This window comes from Petromyzon marinus, chromosome 8, assembly GCF_048934315.1.
Source record: "Petromyzon marinus isolate PM22_M1 ecotype Great Lakes invasive population chromosome 8, UKy_Petmar_22M1.pri1.0, whole genome shotgun sequence".
Classification (NCBI taxonomy): domain Eukaryota; kingdom Metazoa; phylum Chordata; class Hyperoartia; order Petromyzontiformes; family Petromyzontidae; genus Petromyzon; species Petromyzon marinus.
Genome location: NC_133674.1, coordinates 13,908,301 through 13,935,515, shown reverse-complemented (window position 1 = coordinate 13,935,515; position 27,215 = coordinate 13,908,301). Strand labels below are relative to the sequence as shown.

The 27,215-nt window shown below is 42.5% G+C and overlaps 1 protein-coding gene across 2 annotated transcripts; it reads right to left on the bottom strand.

Moving 5' to 3' along the window:
- Positions 1–1,739: 1,739 nt before the first annotated feature.
- On the bottom strand, positions 1,740–27,215 carry LOC116940249 (polycystin-2-like protein 1). Of its 2 annotated transcripts, none has more exons than XM_032949764.2 (16): positions 26,470–27,215; positions 22,520–22,630; positions 19,561–19,694; positions 18,218–18,468; positions 16,453–16,677; positions 15,348–15,576; positions 14,546–14,716; positions 13,814–13,995; positions 12,870–12,990; positions 12,200–12,298; positions 10,655–10,776; positions 8,916–9,033; positions 8,334–8,428; positions 7,711–7,843; positions 6,734–6,777; positions 1,740–6,255 (listed from the first exon to the last, which is right to left on the bottom strand). In XM_032949764.2, the coding sequence occupies exons 1-15, from the start codon at positions 26,717–26,719 to the stop codon at positions 6,742–6,744; spliced, it is 2,277 nt and encodes a 758-aa protein (XP_032805655.2). In that variant the 5' UTR covers positions 26,720–27,215; the 3' UTR covers positions 1,740–6,255; positions 6,734–6,741. The 2 variants fall into 2 exon arrangements, with proteins under 2 accessions (XP_032805655.2, XP_075921782.1); XM_076065667.1 differs by lacking the exon at positions 26,470–27,215 and adding an exon at positions 26,034–26,055.

The following is a 27,215-nucleotide window of genomic DNA, read 5'->3' as shown; positions in this document are numbered from 1 at the left end:
AAATAGATAACGTCACAAAGCAGTCCTTAAAGAGCCGTACGCGGCTCCAGAGCTGCAGGCTGCCAACCCCTGGTATAACATATTGCCTCTTAGAGGCGAAATTTGGGAAACTTCGAAAGCATCCAGACCAATATTCATCTGAAGGGGGGGCTCCAGACCAAATAGCCACTGTTACACACTTCACATATGAGATTGAAAAATTATTTCCTTAGAACTGCTCTTTGTGTTTTGTTTGTTGGCCTTCCCCACACCTCTGATTAGCACTTGTTGGCTGCGTACGGTGCAAAAGAAGTTCAACATACAACACATGAGCGTCTCTAGATTATTGTTACCAAACCTACAGTATATGTCCCCACCTTCACAGTGACCAGCATGGTGAAGTATAGTAAATTAGTTTCCATGACCTGCATGGTGTGGAGGAGGCCCTCATCCAGCAGTGGAGTGACTTACCTCTAATGCATCAGACAATAAACTGTTACAATCACAGTGCAGGGTTGCGCTTGCATTGCTGTACAAAAGTACGGGCACCTTTTTGTCAGATGACGAATCATACGAGTTTGACCACATGTTTGGGATGCCTGTGGAGATAACCTTTACTACAATAGCTGTACAAGTGTTCAAAGTGCATTGTCTGTATACAAAATGTGGAGACATCAAATTGGTGTTTTTACTACGTAACACTAATCCAAGAAACCCCACGATGATACAATAAGCAATGCATGCAATCACAAGACAGCTCCACAAAACTTTGCACACGACAGTAAACCTGTCTGGTTTTAAGAGTGAAATACAGTAACTGTATGTTTTGTAACCTTGAGAGGCAGCATAGTTTTACTGACATCTGTTTGACCTGCCCGACGATTGCTTGGAATGGATTTTAATTCCAGCCCCTGACACTGGCATTTTCAAGATATAATTGGTCTTGGCAACCGGTGAAGGTCTCTTGATTTCTCCTAGACCGACTGTTTGAAATTATGGCCAGGGACTTGAGTGCAGAGCAACTTACGAAAGAAAGTTAACACTTGTTCTAACTCCGATTACGCAGAAATAACTGCATTATTCCTGTGGTCGCATGGATTTGTCTCCAGGTCCTCCGGTTTTTCCATATCAGCCACTTTATTGAGCTATCGTATGTGGCCAGGTCGCTTCTGAAAAAGAGCCAAAATGCTCAGTGGGCCTTACATGGAAAATAAAAAAAAGTTATTTAAAAACACTAATGCTTACATGTTGATCACTAATGCTTACATGTTGATGCAATTATCATTAGCCTTTAGAAATTGATAGTATTAAATTAATCAATACAAAAAAGGGGGAAAAACCCCTATTATTATATTTTGGTACTGGCAAAGGAGGCCTCATGATGTAAATGCTTAACCCGAGCCCTCATTACTCTGATAGTGCATTGTCTTTGAGTTGTGCGCCTTTTGGCGTCATCTGTTCGAACACCGTATCAGACGAGGCTCTAAGGAAAGCTGTCTCTGGTGTGAACCAATCAGTTTCAAGGACAATGCATAAATGATCAGTGTTGTCTTTTGTTTGCATAATGACTGCAAGTATTGCGGTTAATGTAAACATTATTCCTTGCAAAAGGTTTCAGTTTTGTTGCCAGAAAAAATGGAAAAAAATATTATAATCAATACATTGTTACACCCTGAATCGGTACATGTCTGCAAAATAAGAACTAGTTTGTTTTGGGTTGCATTGTCGTGCATTGCATAAAAAAATCAGACAACTGCAAATTAATTTAACATGCTTTATTTTCCATGCTTAATATTGTCCATTATCTATTACACATATTACGTAGGTGTTTGCAAGTTAAACTAAATATATTTAAAAGCCCGACGAAAGGGCTGTCAATGTGCATTAAATATAGGTTGGTTGAATTTAAAATAACATTTTAATTGCATAGCAGCAACACATGAAGGTTTTAACTGACCTCTTTGCCTTCTCTCCACTTAAGAGATGTGAAAGGAATTGCTATTTCTTACTCATATGAGCAGCATCATTTCATAACCAATTTATACGTCAGTATTATTGTATGCACCATATTTCAAAATGCTCTCAGAAAATTGTCTTCATCAAATGAATGATATTGTGATCATCTCCATTCTGTACTTCATATTCATAGCGACTGAGGTTTGTTGACAGATGACAATTGCAAACTGGGACATATAACTGAAATAAAAGATCTTGTATAGTTTATTTTACAAGTGTATGTATTTGTGTGATAGCATTTTGAGAAAAAAATAATCGTATATTTCCTTTGATGTCCCCTGGAAAATCACACCCAAGTAACTGATAAACATAGCCGTTGGTTTGGTGAAATAAAAATAAAATATTGTGTTATTGTATTTTATCAATTTATTATTTTATTCTCATTCTACGTGACTTTACCGAAAGAACCAAAGAAGAAAATAAATTGTCATTAAGAAGTTTAGAACTGTCTGAAAAACTGCCAACAGTGGACGTAAATAAAGTACTGAAGACCGTTTTTTACATCATGAAAACTTGGTGAAAATGTATGCACATTGATTAACACACAGACAAATGCCTCACAATTAACGAATGTTTTCACTAAAACTGGGATATCACATTGATGTCAAGTAATACCAAGTCTGTTCTGCACTATGCACGTGCCGTGATAATTTTAGAAACTATGTGCATTGGTACACGGTGAAAATAAAACCTGATTAACTGGAGCCAGATAAAACGCTTATTGGAAGTCATCGGCTTAATGTGACGAGTCTTACACACGAAAACACAGGTTTCATATTATTGCACAATGCATTGAAGCTTGAAAAATGGCAAACAAAAAAATCTACATTACACGAGCCAGTATTTGTTTTTTGTATATACATTATCTTACTTGACATCAAGAAATGTGACGGGGCATTCCATAGAATCACAACTATACGTTAAGAGGGCCAGTTATAACCACCCTACGACTGTTAATGATAATACAGAAGCTGTTAGATATTGCCAACTTGTTGCAGACAGTACACACTATTGAAGTACAAGTCTATAAATTACACAACTATATGTCTCGCATCATCTAGAGGGTTTCTTACATAAAAGTAATACATACAAGTGCTAAGCTTATAGGCACATATTTTTACGTAAGCACATGCAGGCAAATAAGCATGTATGGCACCACCCTCAATCCGTATATACCAAAACCCATAATAATGTTGTAATACTATGATTTTAATCCCATGCATGATAATCTTAAGAATAATGTGAAGGGTTTCATCCAAATTAAAATGAAGTGGTTCGCATAAATAACTTCTGTGTTAATGTATGCATGTTGAACTTCTTTCGCACCGTACATAGCCAACCGTGCTACAAAACTCAGCGTGTGAATATCCATGTTCATATTGAATTTAAAGGGCTATGCTTTGACCCAGTGGTCTCGATATCGACTGTACAGGTGGTGCAATTGCAGCTGTGCCACGGGGCCGGTAGGTGCCCAGGCCCAGGGCTACAGAGAATTGGGATAGGAGTGGACCCCATTTAATTCCTTGCACAAGGGACTAATGCCAACCACTTCTGAATTGACAGACGGTTCCCGAGGGCATGTTTACACGAGCCAAAACAATATGCAGGGGGGTTAAACCCACTCAGAGATGGGCGACATCTAAACATCCACAATGACTGAAAAAACATGTGTTCAATGACCACAAAAGAAATGTAGCTGCTGATTTCATAATTCATAGAGCTGCTGTTACTTGTGAACTACACCCGAAGCTGCCTAATGCACACGCAGATGCACGCACGTGCACACATGAAGGAGCAAATCATGCTGTCAGCATATTTTAAATAATTATCCACATGCATACATTGCAACGATGATATTATTTTGAATATATAAATCCCTGCCATTAATGTAATGATAGTAAATACCATATTTACTGTATAGTTTTTTCTTAACACATAGTAAAGGATTTTCTTTATCATTGCAGCTATGTCAAATATACGATGTTATACATTTACCAAGTTAAATTTAAAGGTTCCCTTAAAGGAAATACCAGCAAGTGCAATTCAATATTGAAGTGCAGTTAAGTACGTTACATATTGAACTAGTTTCAACACCTTAATTTTTGACACTGCTGCAAAATTGAAAATTACCTTTAGTGACTTCACAATTAACACATTAAATTTTAAACAAATTCTTATACTTATTCTTAGTTTTTTCGGTAAAGTCACGTTGAAGAGAAACAACAAAATAACAAAATATATATAAAAAACAATAAAAAATTCTCACGACGTTTCGACCATAACTCAAACGGTCGAAACGTCGTGAGAATTTTTTATTGTTTTTTATATATATTTTGTTATTTTGTTGTTTCTCTTCAACGTGACTTTACCGAAAAAACTAAGAACATGAATTACTGCAGTCACGAAAGCTTTAAATCAAAATTCTTATACTGTTTATACAATGACAATGAAATATATCCTGTATAAATTACATTTACCTTCAATGAACTACATTCATATTTGCAACCAAATGTTACTTATACCCAGTCTAATGTTTAAAGCGCAATTATGGTGATTATTAGTAATTGCCATTATTCAGTATTTGAAGTTGAATAATGGCAATCAGTTGTTTTTATTTATGAAAATAATGTTGTCTATGACGCCACCATTCATATATTACCTGCATATCTGCACACTTCACCTCCATTTCATAATAGGCAATAGCGTCGTGTATTCGGAGTTTGGATTTAGTGTTGTTTGATGTTGACATTTTCAATTTAGAGTTTATCCACTGAGCCCATGGATATACCAATGTCATGTAATAGCTCATAAATAGCTCTTTGGAACACAAAGTAAAAAAAAAACTCTTTTTTCAGGAGGGTCCTGCATTGGGGTTTTTATTTTAAGATGTTTAAGCCAATAAATTAGTTATTATTCATGCTTCAGTAAACCGGAGCACCTGGAGAAACCCCAACCACACGTGAGGGGCAGTACTCCATCCCCGTACAAATGGACACCAATGGGGATTAGACCACTTGCAGTACTGCCTGCTCGTGGCAAGCCAGGGTATGGCAGATCGACGCCCAGAGGAAAGGGAGTTTCACAACATCTGTGTGATCCACCAATCGTTGCCTCCACAGTGCTAAATGGGTTGTAAGCTGCTAATACAGAAACACTGTCAGCTGTTAGCAAGAGCACAACTTTATCAGTCTGATTGCCATGGAGAGCAAGTTCTGGTGGGCTGCTTTATATCTAGAAATGTGGAATTGGACTGAATATATCCTTTATGATGTAACACCAAATTGTAAATAGGTGATACCGGTTGATATGTTTTCTCAATGCTGGCCAATGCCTTAGGGCTCAGATACAAGCTTGCTAATAAGTTATTTCATAAACACCTGTAATCACAGGAGTACTTGAGCTTTTATATATATTTCGTATGCCAAATCTGCTGACATTGCAGAAAATCGATCAATGACCAGTTAAAAATCCCCACCCTCATCTGAACTATGCCCCTTCGCAGGGCCCAAGTCAATGAATGCCCTTTTGAATTTTATTTGTAAAATTTGGCACCTTAAAAGCAAGAGAGGATTATGGCTCTTTGAATGATGATCTCAGTCGCATAATTAAGTAAGCCTCGAATGTGGTTTACTGAATGAATGCATAAAATGCAGTGGATTTCTTTACAGTTTTACAATCGGTTTGTTAGTATTTCAATAGTGAAATTAAATTGCTTAATTACCATAGAGCATTCTACTGTGGAGAGGTGGGTCTCTTCTTATTTTATGACACAGGGCTGTTGCAATGTATACAGTTGCTGCACATTTGATACTTGTTCACTAAATGAGAAATACTTTTCTCTACATTTTGGTAAAGGCCTAGATTTAACATGTTATTTAGATGTGATCAATGGCATGTGATCATCACACCGAAACCACACAGTGTATGTAGACTTAAAGGATGAAAGGTAACATCCCAGGCCTGCAATTGCTTGTTCACGTCATTGCTGGTGGAAAGGCCTCCACTACAGGGAGCTTAAGAGAGATCCCCTCTCTAGAGGCTTTAAAGGCATTATATTACTAGTCATTTAAGGAGCCAATCATTTATTGGGGATCCATAAAGGGTTTAAACTATTTTATTGTGAACTGAGAATTCCATGACTTTTTTGGATCAGGTTTATGATATATTTTGGAATGGATTATGGGCCAGTGTTTGACTTCTTAAATATTGTTATATGTTGGTCACGTGTATCTTGCCAATGGTATTCTGCAGGTTTCCATCCTGAAAAAAAGAGACATTAACAAGTTAGAAGGTGAGCTCATTGATTTATTTCATAACTATAATTCTGCTCTTTAACGGCCACCAAAAACTCTAATATCCATGCCACTGGGACTATGATCCCCACTGTGGAAGTGACGAGCCAATGGTGTGGACATGTCTGCACGTCCAGCTAACAGATGTTGGTAAAATCCACCGCATAGGCATTTACCAATTTCTCCAATGTAGAGGAGGACATGGCGTTTGCAGGCGGTGCAATAAACCAGGTTGGTGGAGGTGCTTGTAAACAAGATGGTGTGTCACGTATGATGCTCGGGGTGTTTTTAGCTCTGCATCGGTTGATGTGAAGTTACACGTGTTGCATCCTCTCCCATTATACATTCCAACATACCATTTTTGTGCATTTTTTTTAAATAATAACATGCTCTTTTGTGTTTATATTTTACGTACTGCATTGATTAAACATAAATGTCCCACTCACCCTGACAATCACAGAATGTTGTCCTTATTATTGTCATTTTCTTTCTGCAAAAAATAAGAAAAAGAGCCGGCAAAATTATGAGCGCAATAAACAATAAGAACATTAAATTTTGACTCAAAGCTTTCGTGACTGCAGGAATTCATATTCTTTGGGTCTTTCGGTAAAGTCACGTAGATAGGTTCAAAAAATAATAAACACAAAACTACGACGTTTCGATCGCAACACAAACAAAAATCTACGACGTTTCGATAACAACACAAGCGACCGTTGCTTGTGTTGCGATCGAAACGTCATAGTTTTTTGTTATTTTCTTTGAACCTATCTATGTGACTTGACCGAAAGACCCAAAGAATAATAAGAACATTACTTAATTTTTAATGAATACACGTACAATGTTACTCTAAGGTTATATATATATACAGGGGATGAACTTAGTTTAAATCCCGACCATGGCTAACATCGGTGGCGAGTAATATCTGAGCCGGTTGTGATCATCCTAACTTCACCAACTCACACTTATCAGTGTGGTGATGTATGATCATGACTGACATGGTGTGGGGAAGCCTTTATCCAGCAGTTGATTGACAAATGGCTGCCATTAACATATTTTCCAACAACATAGGCCAGCGAATGAGGTCACAGTGCTTAAAGTTTATGACGGTAACAATTACCTGCTGCTAAAGTGCCCCATGCTGACAAAGAGGCTGGTGGTTTTTTTTTACAGTACCAACTGCTTGTGTGCATATGCTACGGGGATACTACTACATGTGCTTTTTGGTTGTCCTATAGATTAGACAACAGAGAAATACAGAATTTATACTTTTAGCTCTGGGATTATAAACACCAGATAAGTGCTTGAGTGACAGATAAGTGCTTGGCACTGCTGACAGAGCTGCGCGTGAAAACGCGTGCCCATTTCTTGATGCGATGTCAAACTCAAACAATACTTCTACTTGCTGGATGTCGTTTGCCCATACCTGGTGGAAATTGTTGCGTACGTTGTGTTCTTTGTTATCAGGTGTGTCCATCTCGAGCTTGGTCAGCAGGGACTCCACCTTGGACATGAGACTGTCCATGGAGCTCTCCATCTTAGCAACCCGGGAGGCAAACCTACAGTGGTGAGTCGGGGGGGCAGGTTCGTGGGGAGAATTAGCAATGCGGTCAACGTATCACGAACCATATGTCGGTGTTTGCCGGAATAGTGTCAAGCCGTGGTGGCATTTATTTCACGCGGCAAATTGTGTCATACTGTACAGCAGCCATATAAGCGTATGATCATGGAATACAACAACAATAACAATCAGAATTATCGTAACAATAGTCATGGCCTATATTTAGCCGGGAAAGCTTCACCGATAATAAGCGTGTTTTTTTCAGGAAGGCCTCTAGCATCGGGATATTTGTTCAACGAGTGTTAGACATGTGAGAGGAAACCAAAAACCCACCACGCATACAAGAGGTAACACTTAAAAACTCAGCCTCAGATTAATTGAAGAATCAAATCCTGAGCTACCATCTCTAGCCCACCTCAGCAGGTTGACAGTGTACTGGCATGTTGATGAAAACCGTGACTGTTCGTGTGCTGTCAATGTCAACTTGCCTGTTGAAGTCGTCCTTTGTCACGCGAGATGCATCTCCAGGTTTCCCAGAATTATCCATGGTTTTCAGAGCCTCAATATCCTCATTTAATTTATCCTGCAGCCAGGGAGATGGTAATTCACGTGAATGGGAAAAAACAGAAGCGGCTCAATGCTGGGCAAAAATCTCAAGTACAGATGCCACCTTAACGAGTAAGTGCAGCTGTGCGCAACACAACATTTCCAGAGCACAGCATTCACATCTTGGCTGTTTTATTGTTACAGGAGTGGCTCACACAGCTTGATTTATCCAGCGATAAAGCCAAGAAATGCGACCACAGATTTTGATGAATATGTGTTAAATAATGAATCCACTGACCAGCTTGGGGAAGCATGGTCAAACAATTGTACTTAGTCGACACGGCAGCCCTGGATGAAGGCCTCCCCACACCATTGTCGGTTATGGGAGTTATTTACCCACGCTTACCCATGCTGGTAAGTGCGGGTTGGTGAACAATAGATATACTTTCCATACATTGTTTTCTATTCACAATAAGTGATATTTGCATGCTGTTTATGGTGAGTGGTGTGGGGAATGTGGCTACCTTCTGTCCCTCAAGCTCCGCTCTCAGCTGTTTCTGCTCATCTTCGTCTAACACATTGTCCGAGTCCTTGTCAAACTTGGAAAAGGCAGCTGCGATTTCCTCATCAGAGTGGCCTAGCCTGATGATGATAGGAATGAAACGTTGAAGGCAAATTGTCAGTCGGAAAATGATGTACATTTAAATCTTGACTTAAAGCTTGCGTGACTGCAGGAATTCATATTCTTGGGTCTTTCGATAAAGTCACGTAGGTAGGTTCAAAGAAAAGAACAAAAAATAACAAAAACCTACGACGTTTCAATCGCAACACAAGCGGTCGTATTCAGGAAAAGGGGGGTTAGCTTGCAAGGCAAACTGTTTATTAGGGTTTGAAATGGGCGTAAAGCACAACTAACATCAGAAGGTTGTAGGATGGGAACATCATAGCCAGTTATGACTTAAACTGGTTGATAGCGTCTAAGACGAAGGTACTTTGCAAGCCCACTGACTATCAACAAAGATTGGTTCATGAAGCCATCCATATATATAGACACAGACACAATTTCAACCGAGAAGATGGTTACAAACTGAGCAATCATTGGAAGGACGTTATCAACCAGTTTAAGTCATAATTGGCTATGATGTTCCCGTCCTACCACCTTCCGATGTTAGTTGTGCTTTACGCCCATTTCAAACTTGCGCTTTCACAGGGTTCACACTCACACAGCCACTTCGCGTGCCGATCCCTTGGTTGCGGCTCTGCGATCTCCCATTAACATGCTCATCTCTCTTTAACATGCTAATCTCGCTTTAACATGCTCATCTCCCATTAACATGCTAATTTTCACCTGGCAGCCCTTTGATTGGTGGAAAACCAACCACCGTCGGGTTGGCTGCCCACCACTTACAATATCATTGGCTGCTGACATTTGGGCTACGCCCTTTTCAAACCCTGATAAACAGTTTGACTTGGAAGCTAACCCCCCTTTTCCTGAAGACGACCGCTTGTGTTGTCGTGTTTTTTTGTTATTTTTTGTTATTTTCTTTGAAACTATCTACGTGACTTTGCCGAAAGACCCAAGAAGATGTACATTTACACAAGCAAAGGTAAAACAGCAGTGAAATCAAATAAAACACTTAATTTTTATGATCCATAATGCACATACTGGTTTGTGTATACAGTATGTGTTAATTTTAAGGTTTTTTATCCTGAAATTTAGGTTCATGACACACCTAAGAAACAGCCAAGCAATATTCAGTGAAGGATCAAGTGTGAAGCACATTAACACAAATATATAGGGATGCAACGATGCATCAATTCATAATAATTCTTAAGCTCACGATACAAGCATCCATCACAGGTGTCATAATCGATATTTTTAACATTCGTATGCATTGTGTATCATGGCTTCAGGTCACCCCTGCAGCCATTAGAGGTGCTACCATTTCACCGTGAATTTAAAAACAGAACTGCGATACTGCATCACGACAATTTATAAAATTTCAAGGGAGGTTCATAAATTTCCCGCACCTCCGATTAGCACGGTTAGCGATGTATGTTGCGAAATAATTTCAACATACATACATACACCTCTACAATGTGCAATCTAATGTATAATACACAGGTTATAGTACCAGCATGGTTAGGTGTCTTTGTAATTCATTCTGGGAGCCCATTAAATGTTGGCAATGTATATTTTTATTATTTTATTGTTTCCCTTCTACGTGACTTTACCGAAAGAACCAAGAATATATAGTCATACTGTTTGAGATTCTTGCGCCAGATGTCATATTCTAAGTGCTTTCCAGCTGAGTCCAAGGCACGTTGCATGTCTGCGATGTCATCCTTCTTCATTTTCAGTTTGTTCAGCATATTCTTGTAACCCTGGCAACGAGACAGAAAATGCCAGAATAAATGTGTGGCAAGATATGCCCTTTGAAACTTTGAGATCAAGAAGAGTACTATAATGAGTGCATTAAAAAGTAACTTTCCTCTGTGCAGTGCAAACGAAGTATGTTTTATTTGGGCTCAACATAATTATAATATTCATATGAATAGCATTTTAAAATTATTATACCAATTTCCGTTTGAAGTGTTGATTAATCTGCATTCATTGCTTCATTCGCCTTCCTTGCAATTCATTAACTTCCACCTTATTAAGACTATTTACATGGCATTCATTATCTAATGCTATTTAACAAATGTACAATCTACATAAGGTATAATGATTCTAATTAGCTTAATGGACCAAAGTATACATTTTGCTGATGTGAATATTTTCCTACCCAATTATTCAAGCACTGTGTTTGATGTGCAACAGCTCATTTCAAAGGTTGCAGTGTCCTGGGAACACGATCACCATTAAACACTTGACAACACTCTTGACCAAGGAAAAACAGAGGCTCTTGCAACAACACCATTGAAAGGTAGACCTACACTGCATATCTTCCCTCGGGAAGTGTGCCACAATTCCCCTTTACCACGAATGGAAGGGAAAGGCTTCACAGCACGTTGTTGCCCGTGCATGGGTGGGTGGGGGTAAAGGATCAAGGAAAACAGCGACTCCACGTGGTGACGCCACGGAGGCCCATTCTGTGGCCCAGAGACAAGCTGGAGTTTTTTTTTTACCCACATTAAAATAATTCGACCAATGGGAGTGAGTCTGCCTTTGCAATTCAGATAAAAACGTGTAGCCATCTAGAGGAGGGGACCGTATGACAGACAATCCATGGGGAGATAGGCGAGTGGTGCGAGTCATAGCATCGCCCTGACAGCAATATGCACATTAACACGTAGGCTTTCGCGACCAATATTCAAAATAAAGGTTTTTGGGTTAGATCAAGTAAGTATTTGCGGATCGAAGGGCACCATGTGCCTTGGGGCCTACTTAAGGACCGCGGGTGGAATGCTCAGGGCGTTGCGTGTTTGGGTCCGCTCGTTGACGGCTCTTGCCGTGGGCCATCTCTGCCACGCATGAGCTCGGGGAGTGTCGTTCCCATAGCACGGGAGGGCCTCGGGCACGAGTGTTGTAGCTTGACACAATTATAATCATTGCCCTTAGGAAGACATCGTGTGGCACATATCGCTATGTAGTCTAAGCAAGTGTCCTGTCATGTTATTTTAATAAATGTTCTGCATAGCTGGGCCCTGCTGCATCGTCCAGCATTTCGGTGTGTCTGTATTGGCCACGTTTGTCATTGGTAGTGGAACTCAGGTCCTACACTACACGTTTAAACCATCCTGACCTGTCCTTCAGTCTAGTAGGCCTCAGGTGTGTCTCTATGTTACATCAGAGAACCCCACCCACCTGCTTGAAGAAGTCGCCAATCTCAAAATCGTCCTTCGTGTCCGCCAGCTCTGCCTTCACGTCCGTGTAAGTGTCGTTGATGATGGCCAGGAACATGTTCTGCAGAGCATCAAACAAACAGGCATGAGCCATTGCTGGCCTCTACAGGGCTCCATTGCATCCAACTATTAATCACTCACTCTCTCTGGCCTATCTAGCTCACTGCTATGAAGAAAATCCATTTTCAAAAATGTCACCTGTTGAATATTGTTTTCTGTTAGGGCAATGGTTTTGACAAATGTGAGTTTGTGTTAGTTGTCCTTATGCATCACTGCGAATGCAGAATCACAAACATTCTACAACATGAAAGATTTTGATATCAAGTAAAAACCCATACACTGAATTAGCAGTGATGTAGAAGCACTGGCTGTGATTAGAAGGAATTTGTTGAAATTGACGATGGTTAGTGTTTTAAGAAGCAACGTTTTGTATAAGTGAACTATACAAATGCGGCATACGTAACAATTATTTGGGTGCTTGCACGTGTCAGCATTTAATACTCGACTGTTTTGTTTTCAATTGCATAGCTTATGTTATTGGCTCAAGTATCACGGTGCAGTCTGTGTTGGCTCCTCTAAGTTCCTGTATCCGGCACATTGTTAGCTTCGTACGCAGGTCATGGAGAGCTCACCAGCAGAACAAAGAAGACAAAGAAAATGTAGGTGGTGAAGTAGATGGGGCCCAGGATCCGGTTGGCATTCTCGATGGCATGAAAATCAAAATCGCCCAGGATGATGCGGAACTGCGTGAATCTGTTGAGACAGCCATTTGTATAAACATAGTGTTCGTACTGCCCTTTGTCAATCCACTGATGGATGAGGGTCTCCCCATGCCATGTGGTTGGTGAAGGCACGGAGCACAGACATGGGTAGAAATAAGTACATTACAACAATACATAGTGCTGCACAGCCCTATGCCACCCACAACGTAGCCCTTAATATGTGTTAATATACAATGCCATTTAGATTTAGAAAGCATCTAAATACAACTGCATCCCACGATGCTGTCATTTAAGCAATTGGAAAAGTTTCAATTACTATTAATAATGGCTTTGCGTATTCTTTGGGTCTTTCGGTAAAGTCACGTAGATAGGTTCAAAGAAAATAACAACTAAAAACTAAGACGTTTCGATCGCAACACAAGGGGTCGTCATCAGGAAAAGGGGGTTAGCTTCTAAAGGCAAACTGTTTTATAAAGGTTTGAAATCTGCATAGCCCAAATGTCAGCAGCATGGGCAGCTAATGTTAATGTCACCACCGAAACATCTTAGTTTTTGTTATTCACGTGACCACTGGGAGAGCGACACGCAACCTCCAAATATACAGCGGCAGGCGTCAGGGTGGGGATCGAACCCGCGACCTCCCGTATACCAGGCGAGCTAGTTGACATCTCCTAGCCACCGTGATAAAGAGCGACACGCAAACTCCAAATATACAGCGGCAGGCGTCAGGGTGGGGATCGAACCCGCGACCTATACCAGGCGAGCTAGTTGACATCTCGCCGCCATGGCAACCAAGGCGCTGCCATAAACGCACATGCAGTGCAAGAAACGCACATGCAGTGCAACAAACGCACATGCAGTTCACAAAGCTGCTGAAGTCCTCCACTTGAGAGCCGAAGACGAGGTATCCTGTCTGCGCGTAGGCGAAGAAGATGATGAAGAACATGACGGCAAAGCCCAGGACGTCCTTGGCGCAGCGAGCCAGCGTGGAGGAGAGCTGCGTCAGGGTCTTGTTGAAGCTCACGTACTTGAAGATCTAAGGGCGCGATTGCACAAGAAGCCATCATTGTACATTTTAATTTTCGGGTGATTTGTAGAGGAAGCCAAAGTGCGTTTGGCAGTCCATCATTGCACTAATCAGCATAGTAATTGTATAGTCCATCGCATATACGACTGTAATGCATCCGCCATTAACTTTTCACACACACAGTGGAGTATTTGTGCATGCTGTAACTGTCATTTGTATTGATGTTTTCAAGTCTGACCTTTCGCACAGCAATGTAATCTTCATTTCAGGTACATTCACTCACTTTGTAACCATAATAGAGTTGTTTTCCCCATGTATAAAGAAGTGTGGCCACTTCATTTGTCATTCAAAACCCTATTTGTAAGCAGTGTAACCAACATTTTCTTTATAGATGTTCCCATAATCCGACCTTTTCAAATACAAAATCCAAAATCTGAAGTCCCCAGTCAGGCGGGCGTGCGACGTACACTGCAATTATAATGTGATTTCATGAAGAAAGTAACGCAAAAGGCCCGTGCATAAAAGCAATGTTCTGTTCGGGCAAGTGAAAACCGCTCACCTTGATCCAGGCAAAGAACACATTGATGGCCAACATGTTGTTGAATTGTGTCTGCCAGAAGGCGAGGTATTCAAAGTCGGCGTAGATGTTGGGATCATTGAGCAGCGCTCCGAGTAGGTTACTCACAGCGATGGTTCGACAGATGTTGAAGATAATGGCGACCATCGAGAGCTGCAAAAAATAATGTGCATGAGAAAGGTTCTAATGTCAAATGCACTCTCTACTCCTGGTCTAATCATTGACACGGATTCTGTACCATAGTGATTAATTGACCAAAATAACGATCATTTTAACTTGCGCAGCATCTAAAAAGTTTAATCACCTAAAAATTCCTTTAGGGCCAAACGTATGAACATCCATGGCACATTCAGGTCAAACAAATAACAACAATAAATTGAAACAAAAGAGATTGAGCAGTGGTGCAACACAACACGCAGAGCCGTCTCAACCACCACGACCGCACGCAGAGGGTGAATTGCGCTGCGATGTGTATCCATTGAGACGACACCTCGAGTCTATACAACCGGAGAAAGAGGGTGACGGAATGGCGAGGGGTTGGGAACATTTAGAGGGAGTCTAATAAGGACATAACTAGTCAATGTCCTCGATGGGAAGGAACACCTTGAGTCTGAACATAAAGAAGGGAGAGAATTAGAAGTGTGGACAACCACAGCCTGAGCATCCACAATGCTGCACATGATCACATCGTATGAGGAGAAGGATCGATGCGGACGACGTTATTGAATCAATGAAAGTGCCTTTGTACGTGTGGTACTATTTCCGGTGGCATGAGGATGCTCACCACAATCACGATGATGTCCAGGCAGTTCCACACGCTCTTGAAATATTTAATGCCATGGAGACGCAGCTCCAGGCACTCTTCGACCACATAGTAGAGAATGAAGCAGCAGAAGATGACCTCGCACGCCATGATGAAGTAGTCGAAGGCGCTCACGTAGCGGATGAGCTTCACGGTGCGAAACTGGTATGAGGGCAGTGCTCCTCCGGTGAGTGGGAACTCGACCACCAGCCTGGGAGCGAGAGTATTCATTCATTTGGCATATGTGGATTTCGTGCCAATCATACAGCACGAGGCTATCACGGTAGCTGATATGTTTCACGGACGGATGTAGTCTGCCGGTTAGGAGCGATGTTCCTACGTGGTTTTACCCAGTTAAATAATTTGTGGTTATGTAAAAAAAAATATGTGGGCTGTGCCACCAGAACACATGGCCTACTCTTTTTAGAATAATGTCACGTGATCTTAAACACCCACTGTAGAGCTGTTGATCCACCCGCAGCATGAACGAGGGTGGCCTCAAGGCTCGAACTGCAAACCCTCTGCAACGAGTGGCAACCTGCTTCTGCTCGGCCACGTCAAGCATAAACGAACCAGCTATGTATGTCTCAAAAGGATTGCGTCGATTCGCAGCAGAATACTTACACTGTGTGCTGCACAGTAAGTGCAACGCTGAAACAACGCTTTGTATGTAGATCAATGCTCGGCATAACGGTGCCAGCGGGATATCGTATTCGCTTGAGGAAGTAGTGTGGTGCACTTATAGCCAAAGGGAAACGGAGTGTAATAAACATGACATTAAAAATGCAATCTAAAAAATGTACTTCAAGTGGAATTCATGTAAAAAAAACATACTGAAAGCTCAAATCTAGTTATTAGTACCAGATTGCATTTTCAAATCAACCTACCAAAGTATGCAGACATACAAGAGCATGTCATGTGCATTCTGCAAAGATGCCAATTGAAGTAATTGTATCCAAAAAATATAACGACAGTTTCCAAACTACATGTATGTGACGAACATGGAATCGTCAAGTGTATTTTTACAGTTCTGCGACATTTTTGTTTCCTTTCATTACAGATGAAAGTAAAGACAACAAAAGCACACCTGACGACACAGAACAGGTTGATGTTCCCATTGTAGGTGGTGAAATCAATGAAAACGGCTCGAGTTCCGTGGTCCAGCCAGAGGTAGTCCTTCAGCTCCTGCAGCATCGGTGCACTCTCGTTCTTGCGGCGCGAGAGGTCTCTGTAGTAGCCGGCTCCGCTATATTGAGCCAGCAGTCCCCAGTGGGATGACCCAGATAGCTCTTCTTCTGACCAATACTTCCATCTGTTCAGATGATAATCACAATAACGTTCATTGATCATTCATTGCCAATTGGCATTTGTCTCAAAACGATGGCCATGTGCAGAAGAAGGCGTCCATGTAAATGAAATATGGTTACTCTTTGGTTCTTTCGGTAAAGTCACGTAGGTAGAAATAAAATAGAATAAAACAAATCACGACGTTTCGATCGCAACACAAGCGATCTTCATCAGGTGGAACAACCGCAGCAAGTATATTCTGAAGTAGGCCTACTTCAGCAAGTAGGCTACTTCAGCATTTTCTTGCTGTGGTTGTTCCACCTGATGAAGATTGCTTGTGTTGAGATCGAAACGTCGTGATTTGTTTGATTTTATTTATACCTACGTGACTTTACCGAAAGGACCAAAGAGTGTGGATTCCTGCAGTCACGAAAGCTTCAAATCAAGAATGAAATATGGTTCTCAAATTAAAAAAATATTTAAAGAGGGAAGAACATATATTAAACCACCAATGCTAGTAAGGTGACTAACAAACATTTAATAAATCAATATCAGTCTGATGATAAATACAAAAAATATTGCAATTCAGCTATCCATCAATAAGCGTCTCTAGTGAGCAATCACGACCAACATATCACTGCTGTGGCTTGGCTCTCCAACACACCGGTTAGTGCTGTACGAGTGACGAATTGTCACGTCCTGTTTACGTGACAACCCTTACTAGTTGGCTGTGTCGGGTGATGGCGGGTTTTAACGACACATTTATATATTTACGCGATCTAACTCCCCAAAAAACCTCTTATGGATGATATTGGTCGCGAAAGCCGACTGCGTGTTAATCTGATGTCGCTGCTGTTCGAGCGATGTCCACTCCAACAAGAAACTTGTCATTTGTAAAGGGAATTTTACGCAAGATTTTTTTTGGTGATACAGTATATTCTAGATACTAAGGTGCATTTTAAGGTGCACCACCAACTTTTGCTTTACAAGACAATGTATCTTTTTTCATCCGGATAAAATCTCAACTTTGTACAACCTTTGCTGCTCCTCACTACAAGCAGAATGGCACGCGTCTTCCAGCAAACCATCCGTAGTTAGAGGAACATCTACTGGTTCAGGAATACGGAACCTCCCTTTTAAATCTTCGCACAAACCGGTTCCTACTTATAGTCTTAGCTCTTTCGGTAAAGTCACGTTGAAGGGAAACAATAAAATAATAAAATATATATAAAACAATAAAAAATTCTCACGACGTTTCGACCATAACACAAACGGTCGTCATCAGGTGTGTCGGTTTGCATAAATGTATTTATTTTAAAACGGTGCATTTATTTATTTATAAAAAGAACGTCAGCGCCACGTGCAGCGATTTGTCAGTTTATTTAGAAGGACGAGTCCATCTATGTTCTGAAAAGAGGAGGAGGGGGGGTGGGGGAGACGAAAAATGAATGTATGCTGTCTGAAAGCCACTGCACCACACTGCTACGCTTCCGACTTTAAATTGACGCTTTAAATCGCGTCGTCCGCGCGCAAGTGCCTAACGCGTATCGGTGTCGGCAACTCACGCGGTGCCCGTGCCTCTTCCAAATGTCTCTTTGTCTTCTTCACCGCACGAGTATCCGTCGTAGCATCCGGGGATGATGTTCCGAAAGAGGGGGTAAATGGTGCAGGAGCCATTGCGCACCTTGAGCTGCCGGACCCTGGGTACGCCCAACATGACGTTCTCGTACTGTATGAACGATAGGTTGACGGGAAGCTGGTCGCCGTTGTACCACTTCTCCCAGTATAAGCCATCCAGCACCGGACCCTGCACCACCTGCCGTGACGAATGGGGGTCACGCGTTCAGGGGAGCAAAGGGAACCGTCCATAAATGACGTCACGCGATTTTGGAGAGATTTTTGAGCCCCCCCCTACCCCTCCCTCTCCCTCCTCCCCCACCTAGTCACGTGGCGTCACAAAAATGTCGGACCGCCCCCCCCCCTCTCTCAAATATGACGTCACAAAGCTCTGCCCCCCCCCCCTCCATAAATATATAAAACATGCTTCAAATCGCTTTAAACTATTGTCATTGTAGTGCGTATTTAATGTGGCGCTGCACTCTGATGTTGTAGGAGAAGACATTTGTAAAAAAAAAGTCTATTTAATTAAGTAGAACGTTCTAGATTTGAAGCTTTCGTGACTGCAAGGATTCATACTCTTTGGTTTTATTCGGTCAAGTCACGTAGATAAAACAAAATCAAATAAAACAAAATAAAAAAGAATAGAAAATCACGACGTTTCGGAGGCAACACAAGCTTCCGTCTTCAGGTGGAATAGTCACAGTAAGAGATCTGTCACAACAACAGATCTGTGACTATTCCACCTGAAGACGGAAGCTTGTGTTGCCTCCAAAACGTCGTGATTTTCTATTCTTTTCTTTTTTTCTTTTGTTTTATCTACGTGACTTGACTGAATAAAACCAAAGAGTATAAGTAGAACGTGTTGTCTATATATATTTAAAGTTGCGCATTTTGCTGTGACGTCACATTTCTTAACCCCCCCCCTCTCGTCACACATCGTCACAAATGTCTGACCCCGCCCCCCCCCCCCCCCACTAGGTGCGTGACGTCATTTATGGACGCCCCTAAAGAGAAGCAACGTCAAGGCTCTTCGATGCATTGTTTTGATGCGTTTCGTGTTTGTTTAGGGTGCACGGTATGTTAAAATATTAGCCGATGGCCAAATCACCCACAATGCGCCTGACCGCCTCACATCTCACGAGCTTAGAACCTGGATAGTGATTGCGTGGGTAACCACCGTATATAAAACAACGTCAGATGTTTCTGACCACAACCCTCGCACTGATAAAACGTTGTATCTGTAACAATGAGAACGCAATCCACAACCATCGCAGTGTCTGGGTCGCACCTTCCAGAAGTCGTCCATGCTGCTGATGCTGTTGAAGTTGGTCCCATCGATGGGAGAGACCGGGGATTCGACAAACAGGTCCATCATCACCTTCGTGTAATAGTACGTGTTGGTGTTCATCATCCCAAACGTCACTGCACCCACAGATCAACGGCACGCGTTAGACATTTTTGTAAACCATTTATTTGCCAGGCTACGTGGTTGTCAACAGTAGACAACTGGGATTTAATAATAGGGTTTTTCCCCTTTTTTCTGGCAACAAAACTGAAACCTTTTTACGAGGATTCATGTCTGCATTAACCACAATACCTGCAGTCAAAATGCAAACAAAAAACACACTATGATAATATATGTGGCATTGTCCTTGAAACTGATTGGTCCATACCCAGGGACGGCTTTCTTTTGAGCCTCGACCCAATTGATGCTCGACCAGATGACGCCAAAAGGCGTTACACAGCTCAAAGACAATGCCACTATCAAAGTAATGAGGGCTCGGGGTGAGCATTCTACATCATTAGACCTCCTTTGCCAGTACCAAAATGTAATAATAGGGTTTTCCCTCTTTTTTCTGGCAACAAAACCTCCTTTGCCAATACTGGGATGTAATAAACTTAATAATAGCTGACTTGATTTAGAGATTTCGTGACTGCAGGAATTACTCTTTGTTTCTTTCGGTAAAGTCACGTAGAAAGACAAAATAAATTAAATAATAGAATACGTTTCGATTGCAACACAAGCAATCATCATCAGGTACAAATGAAAGAGAGAAAAAACCTAGTAAACTTAGAAATATAATGCAATACAACGCAGATAGTCGGCTAACAACAGTCAACACCCTACCTGGTTGATTACGTTCTTCCAAAGATTGCTCAATTTGAGAGAGATAATAGCTGTGTAATATGAACCCACTGTGTTCAACTGTCTATTTGACTTGTCACTGAGACCATGTATAAACTTTTGTACTTTAAGATTTAAAAAGCTCCACTTTTAACGAATATCAGTAATCTATTTGTGTTTTATAGGAATAAGACAGAGATTCCCCGTAGTAAAATGTTTATTGTGCTGTAATGTGTAGCTCATTGTTTATCAGCTCATTGTTACTGTTGGATGAAGCCCTTTCCATACCGTGTCGGTCGTGGAGGTGTGTTTGACCATACTTCACCACGCTGGTCAATGGTGATACATGACCGGTACAAATAGCACTTGTTACTGATGTCGGCCGTGAATTAAAGCTCACGTCGCCAGGTTTGCTGCAGTTGCGCTAACCACTGCGTCACCGCTCCATCCGTTATTGACTAATGCTCGGCATAAAAACAAACATTAAATCAACAAAAGTTTTTGGATGAATGCTGCCCAAAAATTGATGTTTATTTTTTTTTAAACAGGCTCTTTGGGGGCAATGTACGTAAGGGCAGCGTGTGTTTTACAGATATAACAGCGCTGTTGACAATGGGCATTTGTTCTCTTGAAACTGTATGCGTTAAAACGAGCATTGGCTGCCTAGATTGATAATAACAATCTCTCTTGGCTGTGCAGATAAACAAAAGGACGTGCTGTTGACATGTCTCCATAGAATGGAAACATGCGAAATTAGCCATTCAAATGTGATCTCCGTGCACATTCCCAGGACAGCCTGCGTGTTTGCACGAGGTAATAACGCTATATAATTGCTCAACGGATACACGAGACGCATACTGCGCGGCAAAGATAGCAAGCGCATTGTGTCAAGCTCACAGAAAAAAAAAACAATGGGAACTTGTTTTGGTCGACAGGTAATAGAATAGACACGATCAAGTTATCTGTTTACCCACATAACTCAAATGTTACCAACAAAGCCGTGCCGACGTCATTTGGTCACATGACCTATCTGCAAACATTTATTGGGACAAAGCAATTTGCTCTACAGTAACCGTCTGAAGTTTAGTGCGTTAGACGGATGTGCTCTGTTCGACAGAGCTTTCACTGCCATGTGATGGCTGTAGCTAAGAGATAAAACCTCCTTTGTGTATTATAAATAACCTAGAATAGTGAAACGACATTACACGCGAATTTAAATGTTAGGCTGTCAACTTTCCACAAAATGTTTCACTTTACTATCAGGATATATATTTTTATACACGTATGTGTTCTGAGCAGGGTTGGCCTGTGACTTTCCATCAACGTGTAAAGTTGTCAAAACATGTTTTGTTTCATGATCAGATGCTGGAAAGTAAAGGTATCCTTAAATACTTTAAATTATTTCAAGAATGTCGAAATATGACAGTTGTAAAATTCAGTGTACGATAGCTGATATCCACTATAGATAAATTGCCATTTTGTGTACAATAAATGTCTATGTATCTATAAAATGCTAATGATGACAAATTATGACTAATTACTCAGAATGCACCCAATCTCTACAGATCTTAGAAGCTAAGTGGGCTTGGACCTGGAAAGTGGACAACCACCATGCAGGTGTTGTCGATTGTTTCGGGGCTATGTTCAGTGCAGTGCAGCAAAATGCAACGTTGTACTGTGTTATGCTCCAACATATACAGTATACAAAAGAGGTCTAACAATGCATCAATTAGTTAACATCAATGCTGAAGCTAATGATACAGTACATGCATCAGGTGGCATTTGTAAGAATTGGGGTTTCTGGTTCGTATATGTTATATGAAATCCGTTCACGTGACCTTTCCTGACCACGAGAGACTACTGCCTTTACCAAAATGTTGAAACAAAAAAGAATTGATTCATGAATCGAATCATTATTACAAATCATGACAATCAATTGGATCGCCGGGAGAACAAATGCTTATTAAAAATAAAAATGTAGAAATGAATCATGGACCATTTATAACCTTATATCATGCCACTGAGCAAAGTGCGCCAATCACGGCAGGAAGACTACTCGTCTGAAGGGCCGTAACATTTGCAGCACACACCGTGGGTATTTGGCAACGTGACTTCAACTCACACAGGCAGAGATCAATGAGGAAGACGACGTAAATGATGAGTTCACGGAGGGTCGTCTTGAAGTATTGCTCCCGAGTGGAATTGACTTCGGTGAGGCGCGTTCCCCAGAACCCTGGACAGCACACACGACAATGTTGACAGTCAGGGGTTCTGGAATGGAAAGCATCTTGCAATACTGCTGGACTGTATTAAACGCAGGGCTCAAATGTCTTGGGGGGGGGGGGGTGGGGGGGTGGCGAATACTTTCAGGAGCTCAGCCCCACAGTGCCCCAGCTGAAATATAAGCCCGAGTTTATAAGAGTCTGTGGTATATTCCAGCTGTGTAGCAAATGTGATCTTTGGAACTCACTGACCATGGTAATACAGTAATCCTACCATAAATCATATGTAAACATTACTCTCTGCAATCGTACTCTTAAGCAGATCAACACTGCTTTTTGTGTTCAGTTTGTTGTTCTTACCCCGCACCTCCGATTAGCACGGTTGGCTACGTACGGCGCTGAAAGATTCACCATAATTACATTATTAAACACACAGTTAACACTGACGACACACATACAACTAACTCTTAACAGTAATATCATTGTTAACACTTTCCAACCATAACACTAATCCTATGATATGCACTCTATGATGCTTGCCACTCTAATCGCAACCTCATCCCTTCCCCCATTACACAGCGACTCACTGCTGCAGGGAAACAAGTCGGACTTAATTCAATAACCAAATTAACTCTCATCACCATTTACCCTCACCCGCAACAACTCTGGCCGACAGAAACACACAATACAAGTCAGGTGTTTTGAGAAATGAGTTGTTTTCATGTGTATAACTTGTTTATGGTTATGTTTGTTAAGTAACACGCACGTGAAATTGGGCAGTACCGTAATTAGAAATCCAGACCCTAGTTTTCAGTGTCTACGAGTACGCAAGGTAACGCGTGTTAACGAGTACAATTAGAGCCTTACGAACAACAGACTTATCAACGGTGGCTTCTTCTTCCTCCAGATGTTTCCTACTTCGCACTGCCGCGGGTTCCTTTCAGGATTCGCTCAGTGGTGGTGTCAACATTCAACAACGTCGCTGTCGCGAGGTGGTGGTGGTGGTGGAGGTAGATGGGGACACGTCAGCAACGTGTTGCAAACATGAACTCAGTCCCTGAATAGGTACTTGAGACAGCCACACTTAAAATTCCCCACTTAGGTTCACCGTAAAGGTTTAAACAACAACAACAACAACAACAAAAAAGCGCCGAAATTACCTTGACGCGATTGCGCGTATTCCCACATTGGCGACGTGGCCCATTGCAACTCAACGGCAGTGGCAGCAGCATTCGACGCGAGCACAACGCAACGTTAACAGCCAGTAAACTGTGGCAACTGCCCTACCGTTGTGATAGGGTCAGTTATACGAGGCCGAAACGTTGTGGGGGGGTTTTTTTCCTTAAAACAAAAAAAAATTGCGGTATTTCTCTACGTGTCTCATCCAACTTGCCGAACTTTATCCCCAATGATTATCGCGTGCGAACCACAGACCGAAGTGGCCTCCAAACGCGTCGTGTGTGTGTTTTTTTATAATGTGTTCTGCTGTTTGCCGTTGTAACGTTCTCATCCTGCGGTCTAAAAGACATGTTCATCATTCTGACTTCGTGCTCACTCCCGCGAATGACCGGGGATTGAACCCAGGATGAATCTCTCACTGGGATATTTTCAGAGGTCCTCCCCCCCGCTCACCCCGCCCCCACCTAGACCACGCCCCCTGACAGCGGGTGGGGGGGAAATATTTTCTGGAGCTCAGCCCTGAACAGCTCCGGACATTAAGCCCTGATGCTAAGATCCTTTAGTGGGTTTTTTTCTTCTTTCTTGATTTGAAGCTTTCGTGACTGCAGGAATCCACACTCTTTTGTTCTTTCGGTAAAGTCATCACGCAGGTAGAAAATAAAATAAATCACGACGTTATAGTTTTGACAACGATCTAGGCACATAAGGGCCTATGGTGCCGATGGTCCGTATACAATACACTCTATAAACTGTACTTATAACGTTTAATGTAACGACCCAACGTCTGTTCGCTATGAAGAACAGACGGTAGTCTGTTGAGTGTCAATCGCCGGCTCATGACCTGCAGGTTTTGAGAAAGAAACCCCCCCCCCCCCCCATCAATTTGACAAGAGAGCCAAGAAACTAAGCACATTGAGGGAGACGAGGAAGACACGCCGAGAAAACTCGTGGAGTGTTCCGGAACGGGAAGAAATGTCGCCTCATAGCGCAAAAACAACAAAAATTTTTTACAGAAGACGACGCGATCCAATGAATGCCCATTGCGTCCTGTGTTTTGATAAAAGGGGGAACCCGTCTGTGGAAAGCCAACAGTGGTTGTGTTACGGGGAGGCTGACTCCCATCTTTGGAATGTGAAATTTTCACCATTGGTTCAGAATTGGCTCCCTTGTTTGTTTGCGAAGCCACTTTCTGGATATAATTCTCACAATTTAAACGAATATTGACGACTTTTTGTCCGAATTTGACAACTACTTGGGCGAACATTTAATAACCAATTCATGTATGCGTCAAGCACCTCCGATTAGCACGGTTGGGTACGGTGCGAAAGAAGTGCAACATACATACAAGCATCCGCTATTAAATCCGTTCTGTACCCTTTCACAACAGCTCTGATGCTGCTCCATTATTATCATCCACACCCATAGGCCAAGGGCGTGGTGGCGCACGCTTGTAATCCAGCGATTTGGAGGAAGGGGTTGGTGGACCACGCAGATCTGTGAAACTTCCAAACCCACTGTGTTGAAGTGGCCAGGATATGGCAGTGCAGCAAGTTGCTTCGCGAACTCGCCTGCGCGAACATCTTGAGCGCTATCCGTGCTTCTCACTTGAAGCAAAGATGCACGAAGCGTAAAATAACCAAACATCCCCAATACAAAAGCGAAGGCACAGCCCTGTAATTGCTTGCTCACGCCACTGCTGGTGGAACAGGCGCCACTAGAAAGAGCTCTATGGCTAGAACCTCGACAGGTTGTTTGGCCTTCTCTTCCACGTTGACCAAACGTCTGTGAAGAGGTGGGGAGCGGTAGTGTAGCGGTTAGCAGCGCTACGCTGCGCTATGAACCCGGCGACCCGGGTTCGATTCCCGCTCACGGCCAACACCAGTGACGATTATCTGAACCGGTCCCGGTACTCCCCTAGGTCGACTCAGCCTCAAATGAGTACCTGGTGCGGTGTGTAAACATCGCCACTGGGGAGACAAAGGCGGTCGGGCGTGGTGCTGGCCACCCACCCCCTCGTGTGCCGTTCCGGTCTTCATAGGTGCTCGCTAACAGCACTTGCCCCTACACTCTGTTAAGGCTATACGGGGGATCTTTGTCTTTGTACTCGCGATTTATTCTACCATACTGGACCTGTGCCGATCTACTGTGGTGTAGCCACGTGAACTCGGGCGTCAACAGAGGCGGAGAATTCAGGACACTGCGCGCAAAGTTTCAACTATCGCGATGGAATCGAACCTTCCTTGCAAGTCCAGCGTATTAACGATGACACCGCGGCAGCATCCCGTCTCAATGCAGGGCCGTCTTGAAAACTAAAACGTGTGAACTCAGACTCTGCGAGCCTTTCCTGGACACACACATTGCATCGTCTTGGTATTATGAGCCGCACCGGAATGTAAGACGCACTGCAAACCTGTGCCCAGTGTTAATAAAACTTAACAATCCTGGTTCACACACAGCTACCCAATTAGAAGACGCAGCTCTAACTTTTGCGGGATTATAATCCAGAACATACAGTAATGTAAACGCAGAACTCCTTTTATCCGCTGTGATAGTCGACCAATATTGCGGGTCCTATTATCCGCGAATTTACTCCTCTGAGATATCCCGCAGGTAATTGGAGCAACGTGTTAGAAAGAACCAAAATCAAAGTATTAAATGCCAAGACACCCACCTCGGATGGCCTTGCCGACCTTGCCGCAGCATCCCGGTTGCTGGTCTTGGGCCACAGCGAGGGCTAGGCCGGCCCCCGCCGTGGAGGCCGGCTCCGTGAGCATCTCCTTGTGGCTCGGCACGCCGAAAGCGCTGCTCGCCGACATTGTGCGGACCGAGGCCGTGGGCGAGCCGGAACGCGAGCCGTCGAACGCATCGTTGTCGTAATTCTGGTGAGACTCGTAGACGTTGGCCTTCTGATTGACGCTCATCGCTGAACCAAATTGCGACGTCCGCCAACGAGAAAGTGAGCCCGATAGGTGAGTGAACTGAGCAAATTTGTGGGGCTCAACTACCAATCAATTATCCTCAGGCTATCTGCTCCGTTCAATTTGTAGCCTTGTCGTCCCTTAATATTGTTTTTCGTGTAATGTTTATTATATATCATATGTTTTTTTTTAAATATAAGTTGTGTCGTCTATATATACACACACACACACACGGTTGTTTCCTTGCTATTATAGCCGTATTATTATATCCTAATATCTGCCAGTACCAGAGGCGCTGTGCGTTGGTGACTGTGCAAATGCAAACTGTGTCATCGTGCGCCTCGGAACAGGTGATCACGCCCCACGCTCGCGCAAATTCAATTGTCGTGAGCGACCACGAATACGCGTCGTGGTGGCTTCCCCAAGCAGCCGGTGTCGGTGAGGCAGGGGGGGGAGGAGGAGGAGGAGGTACGATGGGGAGAACAGAGACGCAAGGGAT